The 22,461-nt window shown below is 33.8% G+C and overlaps 2 protein-coding genes across 2 annotated transcripts; one reads left to right on the plus strand and one right to left on the minus strand.

Annotated features, from left to right (window-relative positions):
• Positions 1–1,434: 1,434 nt before the first annotated feature.
• LOC123196288 (secretory carrier-associated membrane protein 4-like) lies at positions 1,435–8,393 on the minus strand. Its single transcript, XM_044610257.1, has 12 exons — positions 8,233–8,393; positions 7,891–8,004; positions 7,745–7,807; positions 7,568–7,601; positions 7,338–7,463; positions 6,682–6,744; positions 6,448–6,541; positions 4,968–5,013; positions 4,809–4,876; positions 4,495–4,543; positions 3,770–3,835; positions 1,435–1,692 (listed from the first exon to the last, which is right to left on the minus strand). Exons 1-12 carry the CDS (start codon positions 8,287–8,289, stop codon positions 1,660–1,662), a joined length of 813 nt encoding a protein of 270 aa, XP_044466192.1. The 5' UTR covers positions 8,290–8,393; the 3' UTR covers positions 1,435–1,659.
• A 7,136-nt stretch (positions 8,394–15,529) lies between these two features.
• On the plus strand, positions 15,530–19,045 carry LOC123195789. Its single transcript, XM_044609633.1, has 4 exons — positions 15,530–15,775; positions 15,851–15,954; positions 16,057–16,141; positions 18,633–19,045. Exons 1-4 carry the CDS (start codon positions 15,572–15,574, stop codon positions 18,720–18,722), a joined length of 483 nt encoding a protein of 160 aa, XP_044465568.1. The 5' UTR covers positions 15,530–15,571; the 3' UTR covers positions 18,723–19,045.
• Positions 19,046–22,461: the final 3,416 nt, after the last annotated feature.

Genomic DNA, 22,461 nt, shown 5'->3' on the forward strand with positions numbered 1-22,461 from the left:
ATGTTAAAGATAAAATTTTTATTTAATAAAAAAAAATTAAAAATTAATATTTTATTACATTTATCTCTTTCTATTTAAAAATCTTATAATTTTTTTTATTTGAAGTTTGAAAAATTAATATTTTCCTTATAGGGTTTACAAATAGTTGCTTGAGATAGAGAATTTTATTATCTCCAATCGTGTTAGCTCTCTTTCTCAATTTAACTCTCCCTGTCAATCACATCCCAACCATTGATGAAACTTATTTTCTCTGACGAAGACGAAATTGTCTTCATTGGTGTATTTTTATCTCGAACGAAGATGATGTAGTCGTTTGAAACTTTTGATGATTGTCTTCATCTCAAACAAAGCTATCATCTTCATTCGGGACGAAAACAATCTAACAAAGATGATTTTATTTTGTTGAAAAAAATGGTTTTTATCAATGGTTGAAATATGATCGACAAAGAGAGTTAAACTGGGAGAGAGAGTTGATGCTGTTGGAGACAACAAAATAAACCCTAGAGAAAAAATATTAATTTTTCAAACTTCAGATATAAAAAAATTATAAGATTTTTAAATTGAAGGGATAAAAAAATAAAATTTTAGTTTTTTTAATAATAATTTTATTTTTAATTTTAATTAAAGTTTTAAATAAATTAATTAAATTTAATATCAATTAAAATTTTAAATAAATAAATCAAACTTTTAATTTTTAAAGCTTAATGAGTGCACCTTTAAAAACACATTTAAATATAGGCGGAAAATAGCCTTTTTGCCCTGAAGCGGCAACCACTGGAATAGACCAGAAGCTGAACATGAAAGGACCACTTGTGGTGTTAATTGCTTAAACATGGGGCATAGCAAACACAGAGCAACTCAGAAATGTGATGTGTCCCAGAGTTCGGTACACTCACAGATATTGTCAGACACCCAATATAATACAAGAGAGAGGAGGTAATACAGCTGGTAGCATGCAAGTGGAGCGTAAATGTGGCAGCACAGATGTGACAGTTACGGAATGTGTCACTTCCGTCATACTTCCAGTTGAGCTTTGTGTCTCGGTTTACAGTTTCTTCAATTTCTATCACACTTCCTATTCATTTGTGTCTGGATTACTTTAATGAATTGAGTCTCAATGCTGAGTAATGCAATTGTAGAATGAAATTACCTTTTCCTTAACCGTCCACTTCGATTTCACTTTTCATCGTTCAATGTTTCTCTGCTGGATGTGTTGTTGAACTGAGATGGAATTTGCTGGAATTATGGTACTGGATTGGAGTCTGGTTTCTTAGTGGTGAATTAATTTTCATTTTTTCTTGTTTGCTGGTAGCAGAAAGAACCAGTGGTGTGACTTCGGGACTGAGCAGGAAGTTAAAGAATTGCCGGAGATAACAGTGTTCAGTAGCAGTGATTGAATTACCACAATACTATCCGATTCGTATCATAACTCAATACAGAAAACACGAGGAATACTACTATATATCATACATAAAAATAAGACCAAGAGTACCTAAAACATATTTGACAAACTTATTGTATCAACTAGTACAAATCTTTACCCAAGAAACCCATATATTCAGTGGAATAATGAAATGAACATAGTCAAAGGTAGAAGAATATACTAAACAAGCCTCTCAGTGTCGCTGCAATTTGAAGTGGAAAATAGCAAAATCATATTCACTTGTTCCCCCTGAAAAACAAATAAATTTTCTGCAAAACCCATGAGGTAAGGAAAATTAGTCGAGCAATAGAAAGATCAGCAAAGTAAATTAATGTGCACTATCACAAGCATGAGATTGCCTATTCAAGCATGAGTTTAAATTACTATACATGCTTAAAAATCCTATTCCATCTACCTAAAGCTATCTGGTTGGAATTGTGAAACTTCAATATAAAATCTATAAGGTGCACTCAAGCAATAATTCTGCCAATCGAATTGTACCCCACCAAAGAAGTAACATCAATCCAAAAAGAGTAATTCCATTTCAAAGTCCACTTTTCCTGCCTTGGGATAAGGATTGCCACAGCAAATTCCTGAATCCACACGTTTTTAAAGTTTCCTATTGTTTGGAAACACGTCACCATTGATTCAGATCTAAGTAAACTACAGCATCATTTCACGCTTCGGAATAATACTGATAATTTCCTAAGATAAATTCTTCAGACATGACAGATTCCAACTTTTGCCACAAGCACTAATCACTAACCAAGTGGATCCTAATGATCATAGTCATTCAATATTTTGCCACAAGGACTAATCACTAACCAAGTGGATCCCCATGATCATAGAGTCATTACCGATATCATAATATCAGGCAAGATTTCACCAGCCCAACAAATCTTAATCAAGTGTAAGCTTTCAGCGATTAACAAATCCTATGTCATTCTGCTATTTTCATTTTTCTTTTCAGTAAGAAACCATGGACTTTGTATGAAAAAAAAAGTATGAAATGAGGACCAAGTGTTCAGAAAGAATTAAAAAAACCCGGCGAGACATTAATCTATACATCTATTTGCAATGAGTGATCATCCCTCCTCTGTACAATATTATTATTAATAACAATATAAAACTATGAAAGATGTATTAATGATAAGAGCCATCGGTATGTGATCTATGCAGTATTACTCTTTCTTGTTTTCTCAAACTATCCAAACCATCCTCCACCGTAAACATAGATCACAAACTAGGCAAAATTAACCCAGAAACAGCTCTAAATTGAAATAAATAAAGAAAATGAAAAATCTTCAACTCAGCACCATTATATCCTTTTTTCCTTGTCACCTAGCATAAAAGATAAACAAATATTTTATCACCATCTTCAACCATTGTTCGACCTTTAAACTGGGCAAACCACATCAGATCCACAAAATTCATCTGCTAACAACAATCATATATCCCAAGGGTGTCTGCATATTTCAAAGCCAGTATCTCTGAATATTAAGCACCCAAAAAGCACAACCGAGGAAAAAGAGGAGGCTGAAGTAACACAGAAAAATTTCAAGGATGATGTGGAGAGTGATTATACTGTCTCTCCTCTAAAATATGGGAAAATACCCAAAAAAATAGAACTCAACAAGGTAAAGAGAGAGGGCTGAATAAGTAGTGCAGAATATTGACAAGAATGATGCGCAGAGTGATTACACAGTATCCCCTCTAGTATATGGACTAAAAAGGAATTCATGCATCCAATGGTATGATGACAAAAAAGAGTCAAGAAGAGAAATATTGTAATAAGAGTACAAATTGCACCATCAACCCAAACTCCTTGTTACAGGATTTAATCTGTTTTCTCAAAACAAAAATTATACTAGTCTTTCTCTCCACAATCAGTTCTTTCTTACACTATTCTTCTTCCCCATCTCAATGCTGATGACAGACATCTCCAGCCAAAATTGCTCATTCTTCTGGCATCATTCTCAGATACAATTTCTGGCATCTTCAAAAAATTTTTATGTTCACCAAATTGCACAGATCTCAAAATTGACCTCCATTTTTTTGGTTCAATATTCTTAAAATTCTAAGAGCAAAACATTTGCCCACCTCATTGTCAACAATAAAACCAAGGTAACCTAGAAAAGTGCCGGGAATCTGTAACCCATCTTTCTGCTAGCATTACTTCGTAAAATAAACTACGCCCACTTATTCTAAGTCATGCTCATTGTATAACAAACTAATTCGAAATCAACTCTTCACACTTCTAATCAAATCATCAATCTTGTTATTGGCATCAACAGAAAGCTAAATAGATTTGAGAGGGTGAGAACCAGTTAATTTGTTTTCTGTTACCTGAATAACCCAGAGGCTTAGAAGTGACTCTAAACAAAACAGGCCAAATCCAACAAAGTAGAAAATCTGCGCTAAGAACAAGAAATATATTAGTTAAATCAAACAGTAAATAAAATTGCAATTATAAAGGTTAACTTCTTTTTTAATATCAACAAGTCATCTTAAACCCACAGCAAAGAAAGTAAACTTTGAACTACTCCAAAAGGTCACTGTTAATTGAGATGATCTCACACTATATCCTTACAATATCTACATGTGCATCAAAAAATCTAAATTCCATATTCATGGAAAAAAGTGCCAACGCAAGCACAAGACACAATAATATCATCTCAACAACACCATGTTTTTCTAAGACAACTTGGACTCTTTTCATACAAGGTTTGGCATCCAAAATCCAAATGGGTCAAGGCCAAGAGGGATCAAAACTTTGCATTCAAATGATCTTAAAAGCAAGCACAACGGGAAAAAGCATTCCACAACAATACATTTGAAGTAATCCAGTGCCATTTGCCTCTTTCGTATATTTATGACTAGTTTTGTGTTCTAGACCGTCAAGCAAGGTTCATTGTTCTTTTCATAAAGACAATTGAGGTTACAACCCAGGTTCACATCTTCTTTACTTCAGAGACTTCAACAGAAAAATTAGTAAAAGAACAAATAAATATTCTAAATGCCCACAGTAAATTGGCAACAAAAAACCTTAAAGGCTACATCATACAACTTACCCCAGCGAAAACACTGTCAGAGATGACATCAATTGCTGCCAGAATGCCCCTGTAATAAAAAAACAATGAAATAACTATAATGAGGTAAAGAAAACCCCCAACTGCAGTCTCTAAACCCAAAACTTGTTATTGTAAAAGAAAATAAAAAGAATTTGTAAGAAAATTGACACAAGGTATAAATTTCCATAATACAAGTGATAAAATGTCAACACAAACTAAACGGAGAAATAAATAGAAACCAAAAAATCCAAAAAATCACTTTTTCAATCTTAACTTCTTAGAAATCAAAGATGGCAATAAATAGAGTTACTTACGCCAATGACTTCCCATGAAAGACAACCGGAGGAGCAATAGCAGCAAATATGCAAAACAAGATGTGGATCTGAATGATACAATTCACGTTATTAGAGGTGAAAAAAAACTAATCAAAAGATAGATGTCTCAAACAACAATTGTTGATTGCTATAACTCACCATATAGAACATGAAAAACCAACCGAATTTCAATGCACTATCTGTCCTGCAATTTCATAGACAAAAAGCCAACTGAAACACACATCAAGTGGTTGAAATACTAGAATTTCATTCTAACCACATCATTTTCAAAGTTCATACATATGTTGTCCAAGCATATACAATTTAAGCCATTAATGACACCATAATGACAACCACTATATATTAGAAATCAATTAAAAATTAAAAAAAAAAAAGACCTTAAAGTAGTAATCCAGAAGCTACAAAACAACCTCAAGGGGAAACAAAGGTCCATACATCCAAGGAGCTGCTAAATTAACAATCAACTGAAAATCGTCCCGAAAAACTACATTTCAATACATATTCATGCAGAGCTAAAAAACAAAATATTAATTAATTATTTAACAACAAATAGTGTCACAAAAACAGCTCAAAAAGTCACACATACTAGCAAAATTACGTTTCTTACCATGGGCCCAATGAATTTAGCATCACCACAATATTGTGGATCCAAAGAGGAGACAGGTTCATCAAACTTTATTATCCATGCTCAAACAAGGAAAAAGGAGCTAATAATAGTTGTTATTTGTTGGTGATACTGAAAAGTTTTAATACCTCACCTTTGTAGAGGGAATGGTTTCTATCAGAACTCCTGCTATCCTTCTTATTCTCATAGAGCATATACTAGTGATTTTAAAGAGAACACTGAAAAAACCTTGATTTAAATTACCTTTTCTTTGACTCTTGTTCTTTATTTATCCATTAAATGATCTTCAATAAATATGTAAGAAGCTATAATTGTAATCTCTTCACCTCACTGAGCCATTACTGACTCTCAATTCATTTCTTCCACCACAATTATTTAATAAAATGAGCATCAAAAAGATTAAGCTACAGCTCTTAGTAAATACAATAATGGAGAAAGTTCTTTTAGTAAAGTGTTATATCTTCACTTTCTCATCTTACATGTTGGTGACTCTAAGTTAAAATAAGTTTACATACAGTTTGGTTTCCCTAAAATATTTCTACACAGCCATTGAATGTTTATCTAAATACTCAAGGGGAAATCAATTCATGCACTGCAGTGGAAGCAACTGATCCATCAGTCAAAATGTATCACTATTTCACGATAGTGTATAATTTCTTTGACAATATACAGAACAAATGCATCATAGCAAGAGTGAAAATATAACAGCTTAGCGAAACTGCATTACCATTCTCCAGTTAATAGAAAAAAATTTATTATAAATTAAAGTAAATAATTATTTATGCCCTATCTTCTGAAGTCTTAAAAATAAAGCAACCCCAGAAACTGTGCCAATCAACCAAACCTTTCTTGCAAGCAATACCATTGCAATGTCTAATTATATCCATGTGAATATTTTTCAATCAATGCAAGCATGGTTTTACTTTACTGGGTAGCCATATTATATCAGTTGATAAAATATATATTAGATTAATAGAACATTGCATTACTTACCTCATTGCTCTATAAAGAGGCCTGTACCAAAGAACATATGAAAGGGGGCATCCGAGCAGAGCATAGATAGTTGCAAGGAAAAAAATTTTGACACCTATAAATTGAGAAACTTGTCAAAATTTGGGAAACCAGGACATAAGGCACCAATGATCTCATAAAAATATTGTATACTATTGTTAGGCCAAAATTTGAATCTTTAACAAGTAACAACAGTCATTGAAAGTAAGAGCTTACCCCCGCCTTTGATCCAACATACAATCACCGCAACAACGTTGAATACAAGACAAAGAACTATACCTGCAACAGAAGAATTAAAGCATGTTAGTTTGTTGTATGGTTACCAGCAACCAGAAAAGAAAAAAGAAAACAAAAGCAAGGAAGAAAACAATCCACAAGAATATGCACTCTTATAAATAGCTCCTCATCTGAAACAACACTGTCCTATATATAGAGAAGAAAAGAAAATTGTTATTGGTAGAAAAAAAAAATCAAAGTATGTTTATAAATACATACATACTAAGAATATGTCAAACTTCATTCAAAAATTAAAAACAAAATGTTCACTGCTGCCCACTTCAGCCGCTCTCTCTCTCTCTATCTCTCTTTTCTCACACATTTGTCTTTACAACATTAGTAGGGAAAGAAGCAACTTTACCACTCCTCATTTGTTAATATTAGCACCAAAATTGGTTGATACATGTGAAAACACACTTTAAGCTGAAAGCTGCTGTATCCATCACAAACTTTTCACATCAATTTTCACAAATGAAAGATTTTTTAAAGAATTAACACAATTTTAGTAATAAATAATTTTATCTATATCTATCTCTCTCTCTATATATATATATATAGAGAGAGAGAGAGAGAGAGAGAGAGTTTAACCCCCATACCTAACCAACTCGCAAAAGCAAGATACTGCAGCCTTTGAGCATGAACTGGTATCTCCTTTGAAATGTCATGATGAATAATTGGGAAAAATGGTGGCCAATTTCTATCATCTGTGGGGATATCACCCGCTAAAGTGCAACATCAAAAAATAGCTTAGATGATACAAAATAAACTGAGAACAGACAGAAGAAAGATCACAAAGAGAAAACATGTTGTGTTCTCAATTGCTAACCTTTAGCAACAGCTTCTTCTCTACGTTTGATTTCCTAAACAAATCGATAAAAACAATAAAACAGCTAGATTTATATATATATATATATATATTGTGCAAAAATACTAAAAGCAATATGTAATGGGCTATAGAACCTTCTATAAACTAAATATTTTATAATGAAAATGTGAAATTAACCTTTTCCCTCCTTTTAAGATCTGCTTCCCATGATGCCAGGTCCCTCTCTCTCTTCTTTGAATCCTACATCAACATAGATATAAGAAACCCCCAAAGTGCTTCGAGAAAACAAATGTTTACGAACTAGACGCAATTCAAACGATTACATTCATATTGTCGAGTGGAATGTTAACTGTAGCATCATATTTCTGCCCAAATCCCATAGGTTCAGATGCCAAATGAGGAATGTGTGACCTCGATCCTGGAGCAGCCACGCCGTTCTGCAAAGTAAAAGAACGAACCACACTAAAATAAATAAACAATACAAACAGGTGTAATTATAAGCTTGATTTAATCAATTAAAACAAAAAAATTACAAAATCACGCAAAAATAAAATTAGAAGCGAAATACAATCCCGCGAATCTAGATCAAAATAGAAGCCGAGAATCTATAGGAAAGATACGAATCGAAAAGTGAGGTCAAAAAAGGTAAAGAGAGAAAAAAATACCGAAAACGGATTGACTTCTTCTTCATCGAAGGGGTTGGGATCGTGGTGGCGATGCATAGCTACTGAAGTTTCAGATCCCTAGATTTTTCACCGAATTCTGACGACTCTTGCCTAACCAAACCCAACTTCTCTGCTTTAATCATCGCTTGTGTGTAAACGCGGACGGAAATGTGAGGTGGATAGATTCATTTTTTTTTTCTGGATTTGCCACTAGAATTTTGAATTATTACGATTTTACCTGGAAGTTGGAGTGCCCTGTTGCTGCGGTCACACAGATGGGATGTACCTAATCGGTAATTTGCTAAGCTATGGGAGAAATTATTATTATTAGGCCAAAAGACTTGCTCAACAGTACTATGGTGAAAATTGACTCATACGATAAAATCTGTTAAAATTTTAAATTAAAATTAAAAGTTATATCATTTTTTATCAATAATATTGAAAAAATAAAAATTTATACCATTTTATTTTAAATTTAAAAAATTAATAATTTTTTTCTGAAATTAAATTTTAAAAAATGATATTTTCTTTTATCTAGTGTTTCAAATTTTATCGACGAATTTTTAATGAATAACGAGCAATCTTTCTCCCTCCCAGTGACATATCTCTCTCTGTCGTTTTTCCTCTGACCAATGAAGTCTAGATTAAATAAAATTTAGACTAAATTCAAACAAAAAATTAGTTTCATCTAGATGATAATAATGATCAAGACAAGAAGTCAACCTCCTCCAAACGAGGACAACTTCTCATCAGACCATTATTGTCGTCTAAATGTAGCCAATTTATGAGGACAACGAAGGTTTAAATAAAGAGTTTTGATTTTTTATTTAGATTTTATCAAATCTAAACATCGTCAATTAAAGAGAAATCGTTGGAGGGAAAGATGTCATCTGGAGAGAGAGATCAGCTATTATTCATTGAAAATTCGCTTATGAAATTTAAAACCTTAGGTAAGGGAAATATCACTTTTTAAAATTTAATTTCAGAGAAATTATTAATTTTTTAAAATAACAGAGTAAAATGATATAAATTTTTATTTTTTAAAATATTATCATTAAATAATAATTTTATCTATAATTTTAATTAAAAATTTTAATTGATTTCAACTTATAAAAAAGTGTTTAGATTTTTGAAAGTTAAAAAATTGAACAGAGCTTTTCCCTATATTTTAGGTGGGAATAAGTGTTTTGGCCTTATTACTATTGTTTTTTTTTTGGGGTCAGTTGGAAGAGATTATCATTGCTGTAGCGTTATGTATGCGTCATATTTTTGACACGCCACCATATTTATAACGTTAGGCAATGATTTAGGCAACTACTTAAAATAAAGCTTATAATTGAATTTAGGAATATTTATTAATTATATGTTTCTGTAAAAGAAACAAATTAAATTGCAGGCAAAGGACTATTTCCCACCTAACTTTTGACGCGTTTTCGAAATATCACCTACGATAGATGAAAATCCATTTTTCTGACTCATGAGCCGTTAATTTGAATGATATTTGTTTATATAAGGGTAAAATATCCATTTTATCCTTGTTAGATGAAATAACAGAAATACCTCTCAATTTAGTCTACAAAATTCAACCCAAAATTAATGTGAGAGTTTTACCATTCACCTCCCTTAGGTTTTAGAAACTAATATTTCACCTTACCTAAAACTTTTAAACTTTGAAAACTAACATTTTCACCCCCAAACCTAGGGTTTCCATATTTTTTAAAATACAGGCGTCCCCCATAACTTTCAAAACTAATAGTTTCACCCCCACTCTTCAACTTCATCTCTTGACGTCGTCTCCGGCGTCGTCACTGACCTCCTTCTTCTCCTAGTGCGACGACGGTAGTGCGATGAAGAAATCTTTATCTCCTTGTCTCACGGTGCGACGAAGAGACGGAGATCTCTTCGTCGCTCCACCTAGAAGACGAAGGACGACAAAGCGTCGTCCTTCGTCTATTCTTTCAGATCTGGACGACACTTCGTAGTCCAGATCTGGGCGACGAAGGGTCATCCTTCGTCGTCCTTTATAGTCAGAGATGGAAGATCGATCGATTGCGTCGGTCGTCAGTGGTGGCCGGAGAAGGAAGCAAACCCTAGGGGTGAAATCTAAACTTTTCAAACTTTGAGGATGGGTTAGTTATTAGTTTTTAAAACCTGGAGGGGGGAACCGGTAACATTTTAAAGTTTTAAGGTTTTATATAGTAAATGACGATTTTACCCCTGTCCCTAACTAAAAAATTGGACGACAGTTTGGTCATTGATAGGAAAAGTGGATTTTCATCTGTCGTGGGTGGCATTTTAAAAATGCATCAAAAGTTAGGTGGGAAATAGTCCTTCTCCCTTAAATTGCCTAGTGAATAATCAAAAGTAAATAGTCATTTAGTTGGTTCAGGCTAAGGGCACACAGAGCTTAGTTGTATTTATTTAGGAGGCCAAATTCCCATTGCCTCCCAAGGTTTGATGAAATGTTGTTCCCACCACTTTTAGTTGAAATTACTGTATAGACCAGTTCATTCTAAACTGAGTGGTTTAAATTTTCCCATCCAAATTTTAACCCCCCCAAAAAAAAAAAAACACTTTTTTCACTTTTTGAAAGCATAAATTATATTTTTTCACTCATAACTTAACTCCATTAACAGGAAAATTGTCATTTTTATTTCCTAAAATTTTTAAATAAATTCAAAATATAAAATCATTTTCAATCTTCTTTCTTTTTTCATTGTTGCCACCGTCAAGCTCAAATTCAAAATATGATTTACATGCGAAATCACCCTTTAAGAGTGAGAATTTCGTCCCAAGGGCCTATCCACACTTAACCCATCTAGTTGCGACGTCGGGTTTCATCCTCAATTTCATTGTCTTCTGGAGTGAGTTGTTCTAAGAAGGTTTCATCCACGGTGAACTCTTCAGCTTTATAGCATTTTAGTGGAGTAAACTTAGTGATGGAGATTTAACGGTGGAAATGGTGATGGTGATTTAAGAGTAGAAAGGAAGGTTTAGGGATTTAGGAAAGATGAATAAACTGAAGGTTTAAAGTATTTACATCCTGGGCAAACATCTGACACCAAGTAAAGTTAAATCGACAAAACTAGATGCATTGCAAACATTTAAATAGAAATCAAATAAACCCCAACAGATTGAAAGGGATCTATCAGCAGTCAAAGAAAGAAAGCAATAAAAGCTAGAGATTAGAGGGGAATACCTTAGAAAATAAAGTAGTTGAATTGGGAAAGGAAGATGCACGAGGCAGCACCATGAGCAAGTGCATCTAGCTAATATCAAAGGAACCCTTTGGGCAACCATGAGACAACAATTTGTGGGTAAATCTTGTTTTGAATCTTCCATTTGCAATCTTAAACTCAAAGATGCACCAAAGACGACAAAATTATATGTTTTTTTGTGTTTTTAGTGGAGTGAGAAAAAAGATTAGACTAGAGTAAAAGAATATTAAAAGAGAATGAGTATTGATTATCAGAGAGATATATAAAATTTCTGACTGTTAACAAAAGGGGATAATAGAGTGGAAATGTTAATTATATTTAATTAAACGTAATATGATAAACTATGAATAAAGTAAAATAATCAAGGATAATATAGTTATCACAATTTCTATATTTATGGTAGACTCATTTTTCATTACCCATGTTAGGTTTTGTGTAAAAAAATATGTAATTTATGCATTCAAGAGATGAAATAGTGTTTTTAGATCAAAGCCAGATGGGAAAATGTTATTCCCTCTTCTGAAAATAATTTAGAATAAACTAAAATTAAGAATGTTAGAAATATAATTGATAAGAGATACTGTTGTAGAAAGATAAATCTACTTAATCAGAGTAGATAAATCTACTTAATCAGAGTAGATAAATCTACTTAATCAGAGTAGAGATAAGACTTAGATATAAGAAGGGAACAAATACAAACGAAACATAAAAATTAAATAGTGAAAAATATGATAAATTGTTCTAAGAGTTAGTAAAATTGATAAAACATTAAATTTTTTAAGGATTTAACTGGATTTACCCAATATAAACGGATCGCAACTATCAATATATATAAAAAATCAATTAATAAAATCAAAATCTGAGAGGGAATATTATCTAAAACAATCCATAAAAACTTTGACAAAAAATTGTTAAAAAAGGATATGTATTTTCAATCTAATGCTTAAAACAATAAGTTAGTCAGTCTGTCTATGCTTGATGTGACTTGGAATCTTCGTTCTATCAGAAATTCAGTAAAAAATCAGCATAATGTTAAGTTAACCATAGGGAATCCCTCCTCTGCAAATCAAACTACTATTCAATTCCTGAAATCCACTCATCCGAATTGACTGATTTCAACCTTTAATGGCAGTAAAGTCCAATCACCATTATATGTTTTTCTTCCCGTCACCGCCGAAATGGCCTTGTCATTTGATTCTAACAATGGTGAACAGTAGTTGTCGAGCGCCTTGCCGAAAGGATATCAGCATATATAAATTTGCTGTAAAGATTCTTATGGGACAATTCGAACAAGACAACAATGATGCCAAATTTTCCTTTGGATTTAAATGAACAAACCGAGGCTTTTCCCCTCTCGAAAACTTCGCACCAGCTAGCTGTACGTGCATGCCAATGCATGCCCTCTTCAAAAATCTCAATTCTTATAGCCCTCGTCGTGATCTCTTATGCTTCAACACCAACCTCAGAGACTTAACGAATCAAGCTAATTATAATCGAAAATGGCGGAAACCAGCAGTGATCGCGATGTCGAAAGCAATCAAGAATTGCCATCGAAGCCAGCCGGAGAAGTGCTGCCTGATGTGCATCATACTGGTGTCAAAATTGGGAGGGCTGGAGAGGCTTACAGCGTTTGTGCGGGGCTGGTGGATGCGCCTTCTAGAGGAGAAATTTGGGTTTGGTATTTGTATAGTTTTTGCTCATACTTCGTTCTCACAATTCTTCTACCCGTCATCTTCCCTCTTATTATCAGCTTTATCATTAAACCGGAAGAGCCTGAGCAGGTTTGGAGGAAGACCCGCAAGGGCTTTGTTTGTAGCCATGATGAAGTGGAAGTGTAAGTTCTCTTATGGATATAAATTTCTTACTTCTTCAAAATCAAAATGTGACATTACTAGTAGGTTCATCCTGATATTCTCGATTTTTTGATATAAAGTTTTATTTTTGAATTTTACAATTCAAAATATATTTGAATAATTTAAAGTATTCACAAAATATTTAATTAGTCATATTTTAATATCTCAAGTGATATGAATATACACATAAACTAAATATTTTTTATATTTTATCAATATAAAATTTATCTAAATTATATTAAAATATAATTGATTAAATAATTTTTAAGATTTTTAAACTGTTAAAAGATATTTTAAGTTATAAAATTAAAAAAAAAAACTCAATAAACTATGTATCTAAGTGGTTAATCTCTTTAACACTGAATTAAGTTATTTGACTAGAGACGTTACACTAAGTTTGATGAATTTCAGGTATGAGAGACTGATCCAAAGCTCAATCTGTGTGAGCAATATGTGTTTCTCCCCTTTGGTGTGGACTTCGATCTCTTGGTTTATCGGGTTAGTTTTGGCTAGTCCTTTTTTCGGCTTAATTTCCACCAATCTTGATCATGGCCAAAACCAGCAGCTCGTTGCTGCAGCTGCAACAGCCATTGGCGCTCTCTTTTGTCTTCCTGTTGGTTTCTTTAAAACCGTGTGGATTTTCCCACTATATATTGCGCCTATCGTTGCAGCTTACGTTATTGCTGCCGCCTCCCACACACGCCACTTCGGTCTCTTGGTGCGCGGCTTCACCGGCTCAACTCTTCCACCAAGTGAATTCCCACATAGAAGAGGCGTCTCCGGGTGGCTCTCCCTATACGCCACCGCTGCCGGTTGCTTAGGCTCCGCCATTATATCCGCCTTCGCTTACCATAGGCTTAAAAGCAAAGAGATAGTCACCAGTCTCTGGGTGGTCTCCATCTACAGTGGCCTAATTTGGCTCATTGGATTGTCTATTGCTATCTCAATTAAGCCAGGGACAACACCCTCCTCCCCTGTGCGCAAAACTTATTTTCTCACCTTGTTCAAGTATCCTCACGCCATTGGAAGCCTGAGTGTGGTTTTCATTTCTTCATTTACAACAATGTGCATTTTCACCGGAGGAACACTTTTTCTAATCGGTCAGTTGTGCCTTAAACCAGTGTTCTTCCTCTATTTCTGGCTTGTTTACTTCATTTTCCCATCGATTTCTCTGCCTCTACTGCAACCACTGCAACAAATCATCAAAGCAAATGCTGTAAAAATGCAACTGCTGGGTTTCATCTTGGCTTTAATTACATCAGGAACGGGATACTGCTTCCGGAATCACCATTGGAAGAATAAACACATACTTCTTTTTGCCGCAATTCAAAGTACTTCAACAGGGCTTCTTCATGCCTTTGGGAGAGTTTTGTTAATAGACTGTTCGCCCAGTGGCAAAGAAGGCGCGTTCTCCATATGGCTCTCCTGGGTACAAGCAGTTGGCACTTGGGCAGGATTTACAGTGGCATCGGCCATGCCTGGAGATATTCATTTCTGTTTCAGAGTTGCTTTCTGCGCGGCTGTAGTCGGAAAACTTGTTCTTATTTTCGGAAATATCAGTGATTTTGGGGGAGCCGAAGCGGCGGGGCTTGCACGTGAAGACAGTGAGAGGGGGTCGCCGGTGACTGGTCTGGATGCTAACATTATAGTACGTAAGGAAGATGATGATGATGAGGAAGACAAATGAATTGATTAATGAATCTTCTTCGTTAGTTTTCAATTAATTCTTTGCAAATAATTTGAGGCCTTTACTGTATTGTTAACTTAAGTCATTTATATTCATGTGGATGTTACACGTGTGTTTCTCAATGTAATAAAGAATTGATAGATAAATGTTCATTCATTTGTGTTTTTTTATTTCCTGCAAAATACATAGGCCAAATTTAAGAGACAAAGATGTGGAAAGTCTGGTTCGTTTGCCAAAGAGAGAGAACATCAGAGAAATAGCACATCTAATAAAAATATATAATATTTAAAAATTTAATCATAAAAATATTATTATTTTTAGATTAAATATAAAAATAAAATAAATTTTTATTATTTTTAATAAATTATTAATTAAATAATAATTTATTTTTTAAAATTAATTAATTTTAATAAACAAAGATAACTTTGGTGATTCAATAGGCCTCGAGTCACCGGAGTCGGATCCAGTATTTTTTTTCCACCCGGTTGGCCCGTCTAAAGACTAGCCCACTGACCAAAAGCCTGGAAGCAATCGTTGTGAAATACTAGTCTCGCTTGTATCGATGCTCATTAACAGTAACAATGCAGAGACTCTGCAACAGGTTCCGCTCTTTAACCCTACAAACACTCTCCTCCTCCTCTCGTCGCCTCCTACACTCTTCTTCACCCATTCGCTGCCCCGTCTCTTTTCCATCTTCTGCCAAACGGAGCATCAATTACTCTCCTTCAGTTTCAGCCCTTTCAACGCCTCTCCGTCCCTTGTACTTTTCGCAATTGCCCCTCTCTGTAAGTACCTTAAGTTAATGTTCCCGCTTATATTATATTCCTTTCAGTTGCTCTGATTATCTGGTTCAATTATAGTTGGTTCAAGTACGCCACGTGTCTTCAAGGGAGCGGAAAAAGAGGAGGAAGCCAATGACTCCGGCTACATCCAAAGTCAAGAAAGTTAAAATGAAGTTTTATTCGTAGGTGTACAGTGTTTTGGTTGTTCAATATTCAATTGCGTTTGAATTTGTATTCTCCATTTTAAATTTGATGGATAAATGGTGTCAATTTCTGGTGCTTAGGTCGTACAAACTCAGGTTTAGGCCATTGAAAGATGGGACAATTCGTCGCTGGCACGAGGGTAAAAATCACAATGCACATCAGAAGGTATAGGTTTTTTTAATGAATGTTTGTTTAGTTCCCTAATTCTGACATATGCTCTGTGACTGCAAAGATTTATCACTGGATGTTTTAGATTTTCTAGAGTAAAGAAGTTGAATGCTTGATGTAGTTGGCATACCTTTTGTTCAATTTCCTTTATTGGATCGTAGCAAATGTGAATTTAATTTTACTGGTTTGTGTGCATTTCTGGTTCATTTTAGTTTGTTCTATACTGCATTATGTATAGCAGTAATTACAAGTTAATAAGCTTGGACACTTTATACCATTTTGCAGTAGTGTTTAATTGTATGTGTATGTGAATTCATGGGCACATTTGAACATGAAAAGAAAGACCAAGCCCTTCTGGGTGGATTAGTTGAATGGTAGAATATTGTAGTACTCACAATCACAAAAATGGGCAAGTCAGATTCATGAGAACCACGAAGTCATGATTTCTGATTACACTATTTTTGTGGTTAACAATTATACTATTTATGCTTGTCTTGAAGAAAAAGAGAATTTATAGGTGTCCATCTAGCTCCATCTCAGTGTTTTAAGATTGTTACTGAATGGGGCAGGTTTTCTATTTTAGTTTTATGAAGCCCAAAATAAATAATCCTTATTGGTGTCACAGAAAACCACTCACTATTGACTATTGAGACACATCCAGGTGAGGGGGCAATGGTTTGAAAAAAGAAATGGGTACTTAAACGAAAATTTTTCATACAACCTTGTCTAGTTATATCTTCTTCCCTCAGCCTCCATTTATTTGTTTCTATGTGATGGCCTCCCAAATAAATATTTCTTCATTCTTCACCAACCAATGTAAATGCTGAAGTAGGATAGGACTTGTGCGATGAAATTTTAAGAGGCATTCCAGTGGTACACAACAGAAGTGTCCAGATTTTAACCAAGAAAAGTCAAAATCCCTGAATAATCTGTGTAATGTGAACAAAAAGATAAATAAATAAATAATTACATTGAACACAACAAAAGCAGTCAAACACTAGCTTACAATGCATGGCATAATGAAAAGTGAGGGGAAACGGGGTATCTTTAACAAGAGATGTCGTAAGAGCATAGAAGAAAAAATCTTGTTTGTCCTACAAAACAGACTTTTCCATTATTCTCCTGAAAGATTCAACCATATCGCCCCAAATAACCACCAAAAGAGCTAGATGTGCACATTTCCTAAGAGTATTTGCTTGTTTGCTTTACCAAAAGTTGTGACATTCTCCTTGAGTAAAGAAGAACAAGCTCTCAAAGTAACCTTCTAAATGACTGCTTTATTGAAAAGTTAAGTCCGCTAGAAAATGCCACTATGTAATGGAGGAACAAATGATATGATAATTTTTTCACTTTTGTGACGCATAGCATACCAAGAAGGGAAAGATTTATTATGGGGTGAATCAGTTGAACAATTTCTTCTATGTTTTGTGCCCTACGCAAAGATGGCAATGAGACGGGTTGGGGCCGAATCTCCCATTTCCTATCCCCACCTTGTGGGGAAGTATTCACCCCCAACCCCACACAGTCCTCGCCTTGATTCAATGAAAAGAATCACTCTGTTTGACACTTTTGATTTAATTGCCTAGATTAATGTTGTTACATCGATGACCTTTTTGATGTTGTTGGTCATTGTAGTCGTTTGCATGGCTCCAAAAGGAGTACTGAGTTTCAGTACCTTGATGACACCTCCTGACCCCTCCCATGAGCAAAAGTCCAACAAAAACTTGAAAGTAGGGATGTTGAACATTTCTTTTGCTTCATCAAGCTAAGATGAAAATTTCTTGAAACTTTCTTTAAGAGTTTTATAATTTGCATTCTACAATTTATACCAAAGCACCTCTTTTTGCATGTGTTTTACCCAAGTTCTTAGTGGTTGCATTGTTTAATAACAGTCACTGCTATTTGTGTGTCCAAAGATTTTGATGAGCTTTAGATCCCTTACCTTGCCATGTGGGATAAAGTCACAAAAAGTAGTAGCTTCAATGTCTTACTTTTGAAGTTTACACCAAAAAACCATTGCAACTACTTTTTTTTTTTTTTTAAATTTTGGAACTAAAAATTGTAATATTTAGGGTTATATATTGATGTTGTGAACTACTTGGTTGTACCAGGAGATTTCCTTTTGAATATCTATTTGTTTTTAAAGTCATCAGCTTCATGTTTATAAGGATTGTTGTAAGATATCAGTGTATTTAGGTGACAGGAAATAGGGAATATTTTTTATCTCTGTTAATGTGTATTTACATTTTAAAGCTATTTGTATTGCTTTAGAGCAGCAATCAGGATTATGTTGCTTTAAAGTGGTATGAATATTTTTTGTGCATTAATATGCCGCACTAGCACAGCTAGTTCTTTGAATTGATGTCTTAATGCTTTCTAGATTTGGAATTCAGTTTTCTGCAGTAATATTGGTCATGCTTCTAGCAGAAAATACAGAATCTTAAAAATATTTTCACTTGCAATTAAAGGAGTTTTTAATTTAATGCAGTCGAAAAAATCAAAAAGAAGACTCCGGCAACCTGCATTAGTCCCTCCTGCTTTTGCAAAGGTGATGAAGAAGCTGAACTTTTTAGCTTAAGTCTCTGCGACTCCACCATGTATTGGCCTCTTTTTTCCTGTGCTTCAACTTGTTAAACTCAATACTTTTTCTTAGAACATGACTAATTTTGTAGTCATTCAGTTTTGAGACTGTTTTGGACAGGTAATGGTTGATAACTCCAATGTCATTTTTTATTTTTAAGGGATTTTTTTTAGTATGATCTTTCCCTACTAGAAAATACTATGTCGTTTAAATACCATATACTTTGTGTTTGTTTTATAGAGATCGGATAAATAAGATAGGGAGAGGATGTAAGTTTGTGGAGCTTGACTGAGGTGGAAATGTGAAGTTGAATTGTTTTACATTAACTTCTACTTACATTTATTGTTGTTCAGAATATGGTAACCCAAAATTTTGATTCAAAGTATGATTGGATTCTAATTAAGTTTGTTTGAGCTTGAGCTTGAGTCTAAAAGTTTAATATTTTTGAGCTCGAATTGGAGTTTTAGGGGGTTCAACTCGCGAATTTAAAAAATTTGATATAAAATAGTATTGTTTTAATCAGTCTACATTAAAACGATGTCGTTTTAATAATGAACTAAATTAAAAATTTGATTCAAATTCGAGTTTGATTTTATACAAATCAAATCGAGTTTAATTTGATTTAAATTCAATCCTAATTTAAAATGTTGTGTATAAATTTTTAATCATATTTAAAATAATACTATATAATAAAAAAAGTTATCTGCAAAATTATACGTGCTGAGTGGCGTGGTAATGCTCTCGGATTGTCATCTCATTTTTTTCGATGTAAACAAATCACTATTTTCAACTGAGGTTTGATGAAACTATAAATTATGACCTTTTAAGTTTCCAAAAATTAAATTTTTATTTGTGATCTATCTTTGTTAATTAATCAGTATGGTTTTCTTGGAGCATGTATTTACCAGGTTTAGATTTATTATTTAAACTTTAAAAAATATTAAAAACTTTAATAAATTCTAAAATATTATGTCTTGATTAGTTCTTTAAAAGTATATTTGTTATTTTTTAAATTATTAAAATTCATATTAAAATCTTTTATTTTTTTAAAACATTCCAAGTAGAGACGTCAATGGGCCGTGCCGGGCCGGGCCGGGCCGACTTCAGCAAGGCCCGTTGGGCTAATGGGCCGGGCCGGGCCCGAGGCCCAAACAGTAATGGGCCTTCGGGCCGGGCCGGCCCTTTGAAATATAAAGGCCCAAAGCCCGGCCCATATACTAACGGGCTTTAAACGGGCCGGGTCGGGCCTTAGTAAACGGGCCGGGCCGGGCCTCAGTAAATGGGCCGGGCCGGGCCTCAGTAAACGGGCCGGGCCGGGCCTTATTAAATATTTTTAAAAAAAGTTTTAATTAAAATTTTTAAACACAAATTATTTTTCAATTATTAAAATCGAGGACAGTACCCCGAATATTTTATTTATAATCCCTCACTTATGGCGGAGGAATACCGTGGTTACATGATAAAAAATATTATAAATTGTTAATAAAATACAAATAAATTAATTTACATATTGTATAAATTACAAAACATAAATAAAATTTATCTACTATATAATATTTATCTATTCATCTTCTACATCCAAATCTTTGAATTCTTCAAAGACATCTTCTGTCACACGATTCTGTAATTTAAAATCAGCTTTGATCCAATCTTTCATGCACATTATCGCTTCGACCATATTTGGATGTAAATTGGATCGTCTATCATCCAGCACACATCCCCCTGCACTAAAAGCGGATTCCGATGCTACAGTTGACACCGGAGGTGTTAGTAGATCTCGAGCCATGGCTGCAAGCACAGGAAAGGTTTCTGCCTTGTCTTTCCACCATGCCAAAACATCTAGTTTTTCAGCATTATATCTTTGAATAATTTCAGGATAATGGTCAATATTTATATAATTGTAAAATTGACTATAATTTGTACTTTGACTAACAGTTTGTTTACCTTTGCGCAATAAAGACCATATGCGTGACATTTTTTTACCTGAACTACCAGAGCTTACCTCTGGTGCAGAACTTTGTCCAGTTTTTCCATATTTTTGTTCATAAATACTATACATATCAAATAAAAATTCTTGAACATATTCAACAGAATTTACATTGCTATTAATTGACAAATTTTCATTAATAACATCAAATAAATTTTGTAATCCATTAGTTTTTGCCCTAGGATCTAAAATAGTAGCTGCAGAATAAAGTAAAGGAATTTCACTCCAATATTTTTTAAATTTTTGTTCCATTTGCATACATATATTTTGAAAAGCATTATGAGAGTGACGATACCTATGTTCTTTAAATATATCACTTATTTCTACCATATTATATATTATAGAACAAGTTGTCGGATAATACACACCTGAGCAATGATCTGTGGCTGTTTTCAATGGCTCTAACAAGTTCATTAAAGCCATAGCTATTTCCCAATCTTGATCTGTCAAAAAAATAGGATCTTGCGAATCCATTGGTTGGGTATTGAAGTATCGTGTTATAGGAACTTCATACCCTTCGCATGCTTTCAACATGAGATATGTTGAATTCCACCTAGTGCTAATATCTATTTTTAATTTTTTCCTTCTTAACCCCATTGATTTACATAATTGATGATATGCTTGTACCCGTGATGGGGATGATGAAATATATGCAATGGCATGTCTAATTACTTCTAAATGTTTTTTTGCCAAACTCAAGCCATCTTGAGCGATTAAATTAATAATATGACATGCACACCTAACATGAAATAATTTTCCATTAAATGGAGGAGATAAATGATTATGCATATATTCAATAACTTTATTATTATTTTTAGCATTATCTAAAGTAATTGAAAAAATAGAATTATTAATTTTATATTCATCAAAAATATTTGCTAATGAACGATAAATTGCAAGACCATTATGTGGATATTCTAAATTTCTAAATGCAATAACTTTTTTGCATAATTGCCAATCAGAATTAATATAATGAGCAGTTGCACAAAGATACCCTATACGTTGATTTGTAGCAGTCCATAAATCAGAAGTTATTGAAATAACACCATTAAAATTACTTAATTCTCCAATAATTTTTATTTTCATTAGTTCATAATTTCTCAATATATCTGACCTAAGAGTTGACCTAGGAATTCTTCTAAATGCTGGTTGAATACTATTTTGCATCATCCATTCTAAAATTTCATCTTCTGCATAACTAAAAGGTTGATCAGAAGCAACGACATACCTGGCCATGTAATCTCGAACCTTCATTTGATCGTACGTAAAAGTTGACATTTCTCCCATATGTCCAGAACCGCTCGGACCTCCTGCTGAAGTGGCACCTGGACCAACAGATCGCGATCTGGTGAATGCAATTTGTTTTTGTCCTCTAAGTTCATGTGGAATTTTTTTACAGTAATCAGTAACATGTCGGCGAAGATGTCCCGTCCCACTTGTACTTGCACATGTTAAACAAGAACCGCAATGTTTGCATACTGCTCGACGAATTAATTTCCCCTCTATTGTTTCCTCTATTCTATCAAAGTGTTCCCATACCATTGACGTTTGTTTTCTTTTTCTCTCTGTCGAACAATGCGAACCTGTACCCGTACCACTTTCACCTGTTGGTGCTCTACCTATCCCACCTTGTGCATCATCAATAATATCATCAACGCCAGCATGATAATATTCAAATGGATTGAATTCATTTGACATTGGATCCATTTGTAATATTTTGTAATGATAAAATTAAAATAAAATGAAATT

The sequence above is a fragment of the Mangifera indica genome, chromosome 14 (assembly GCF_011075055.1).
Source record: "Mangifera indica cultivar Alphonso chromosome 14, CATAS_Mindica_2.1, whole genome shotgun sequence".
Taxonomy (NCBI): Eukaryota; Viridiplantae; Streptophyta; class Magnoliopsida; order Sapindales; family Anacardiaceae; genus Mangifera; species Mangifera indica.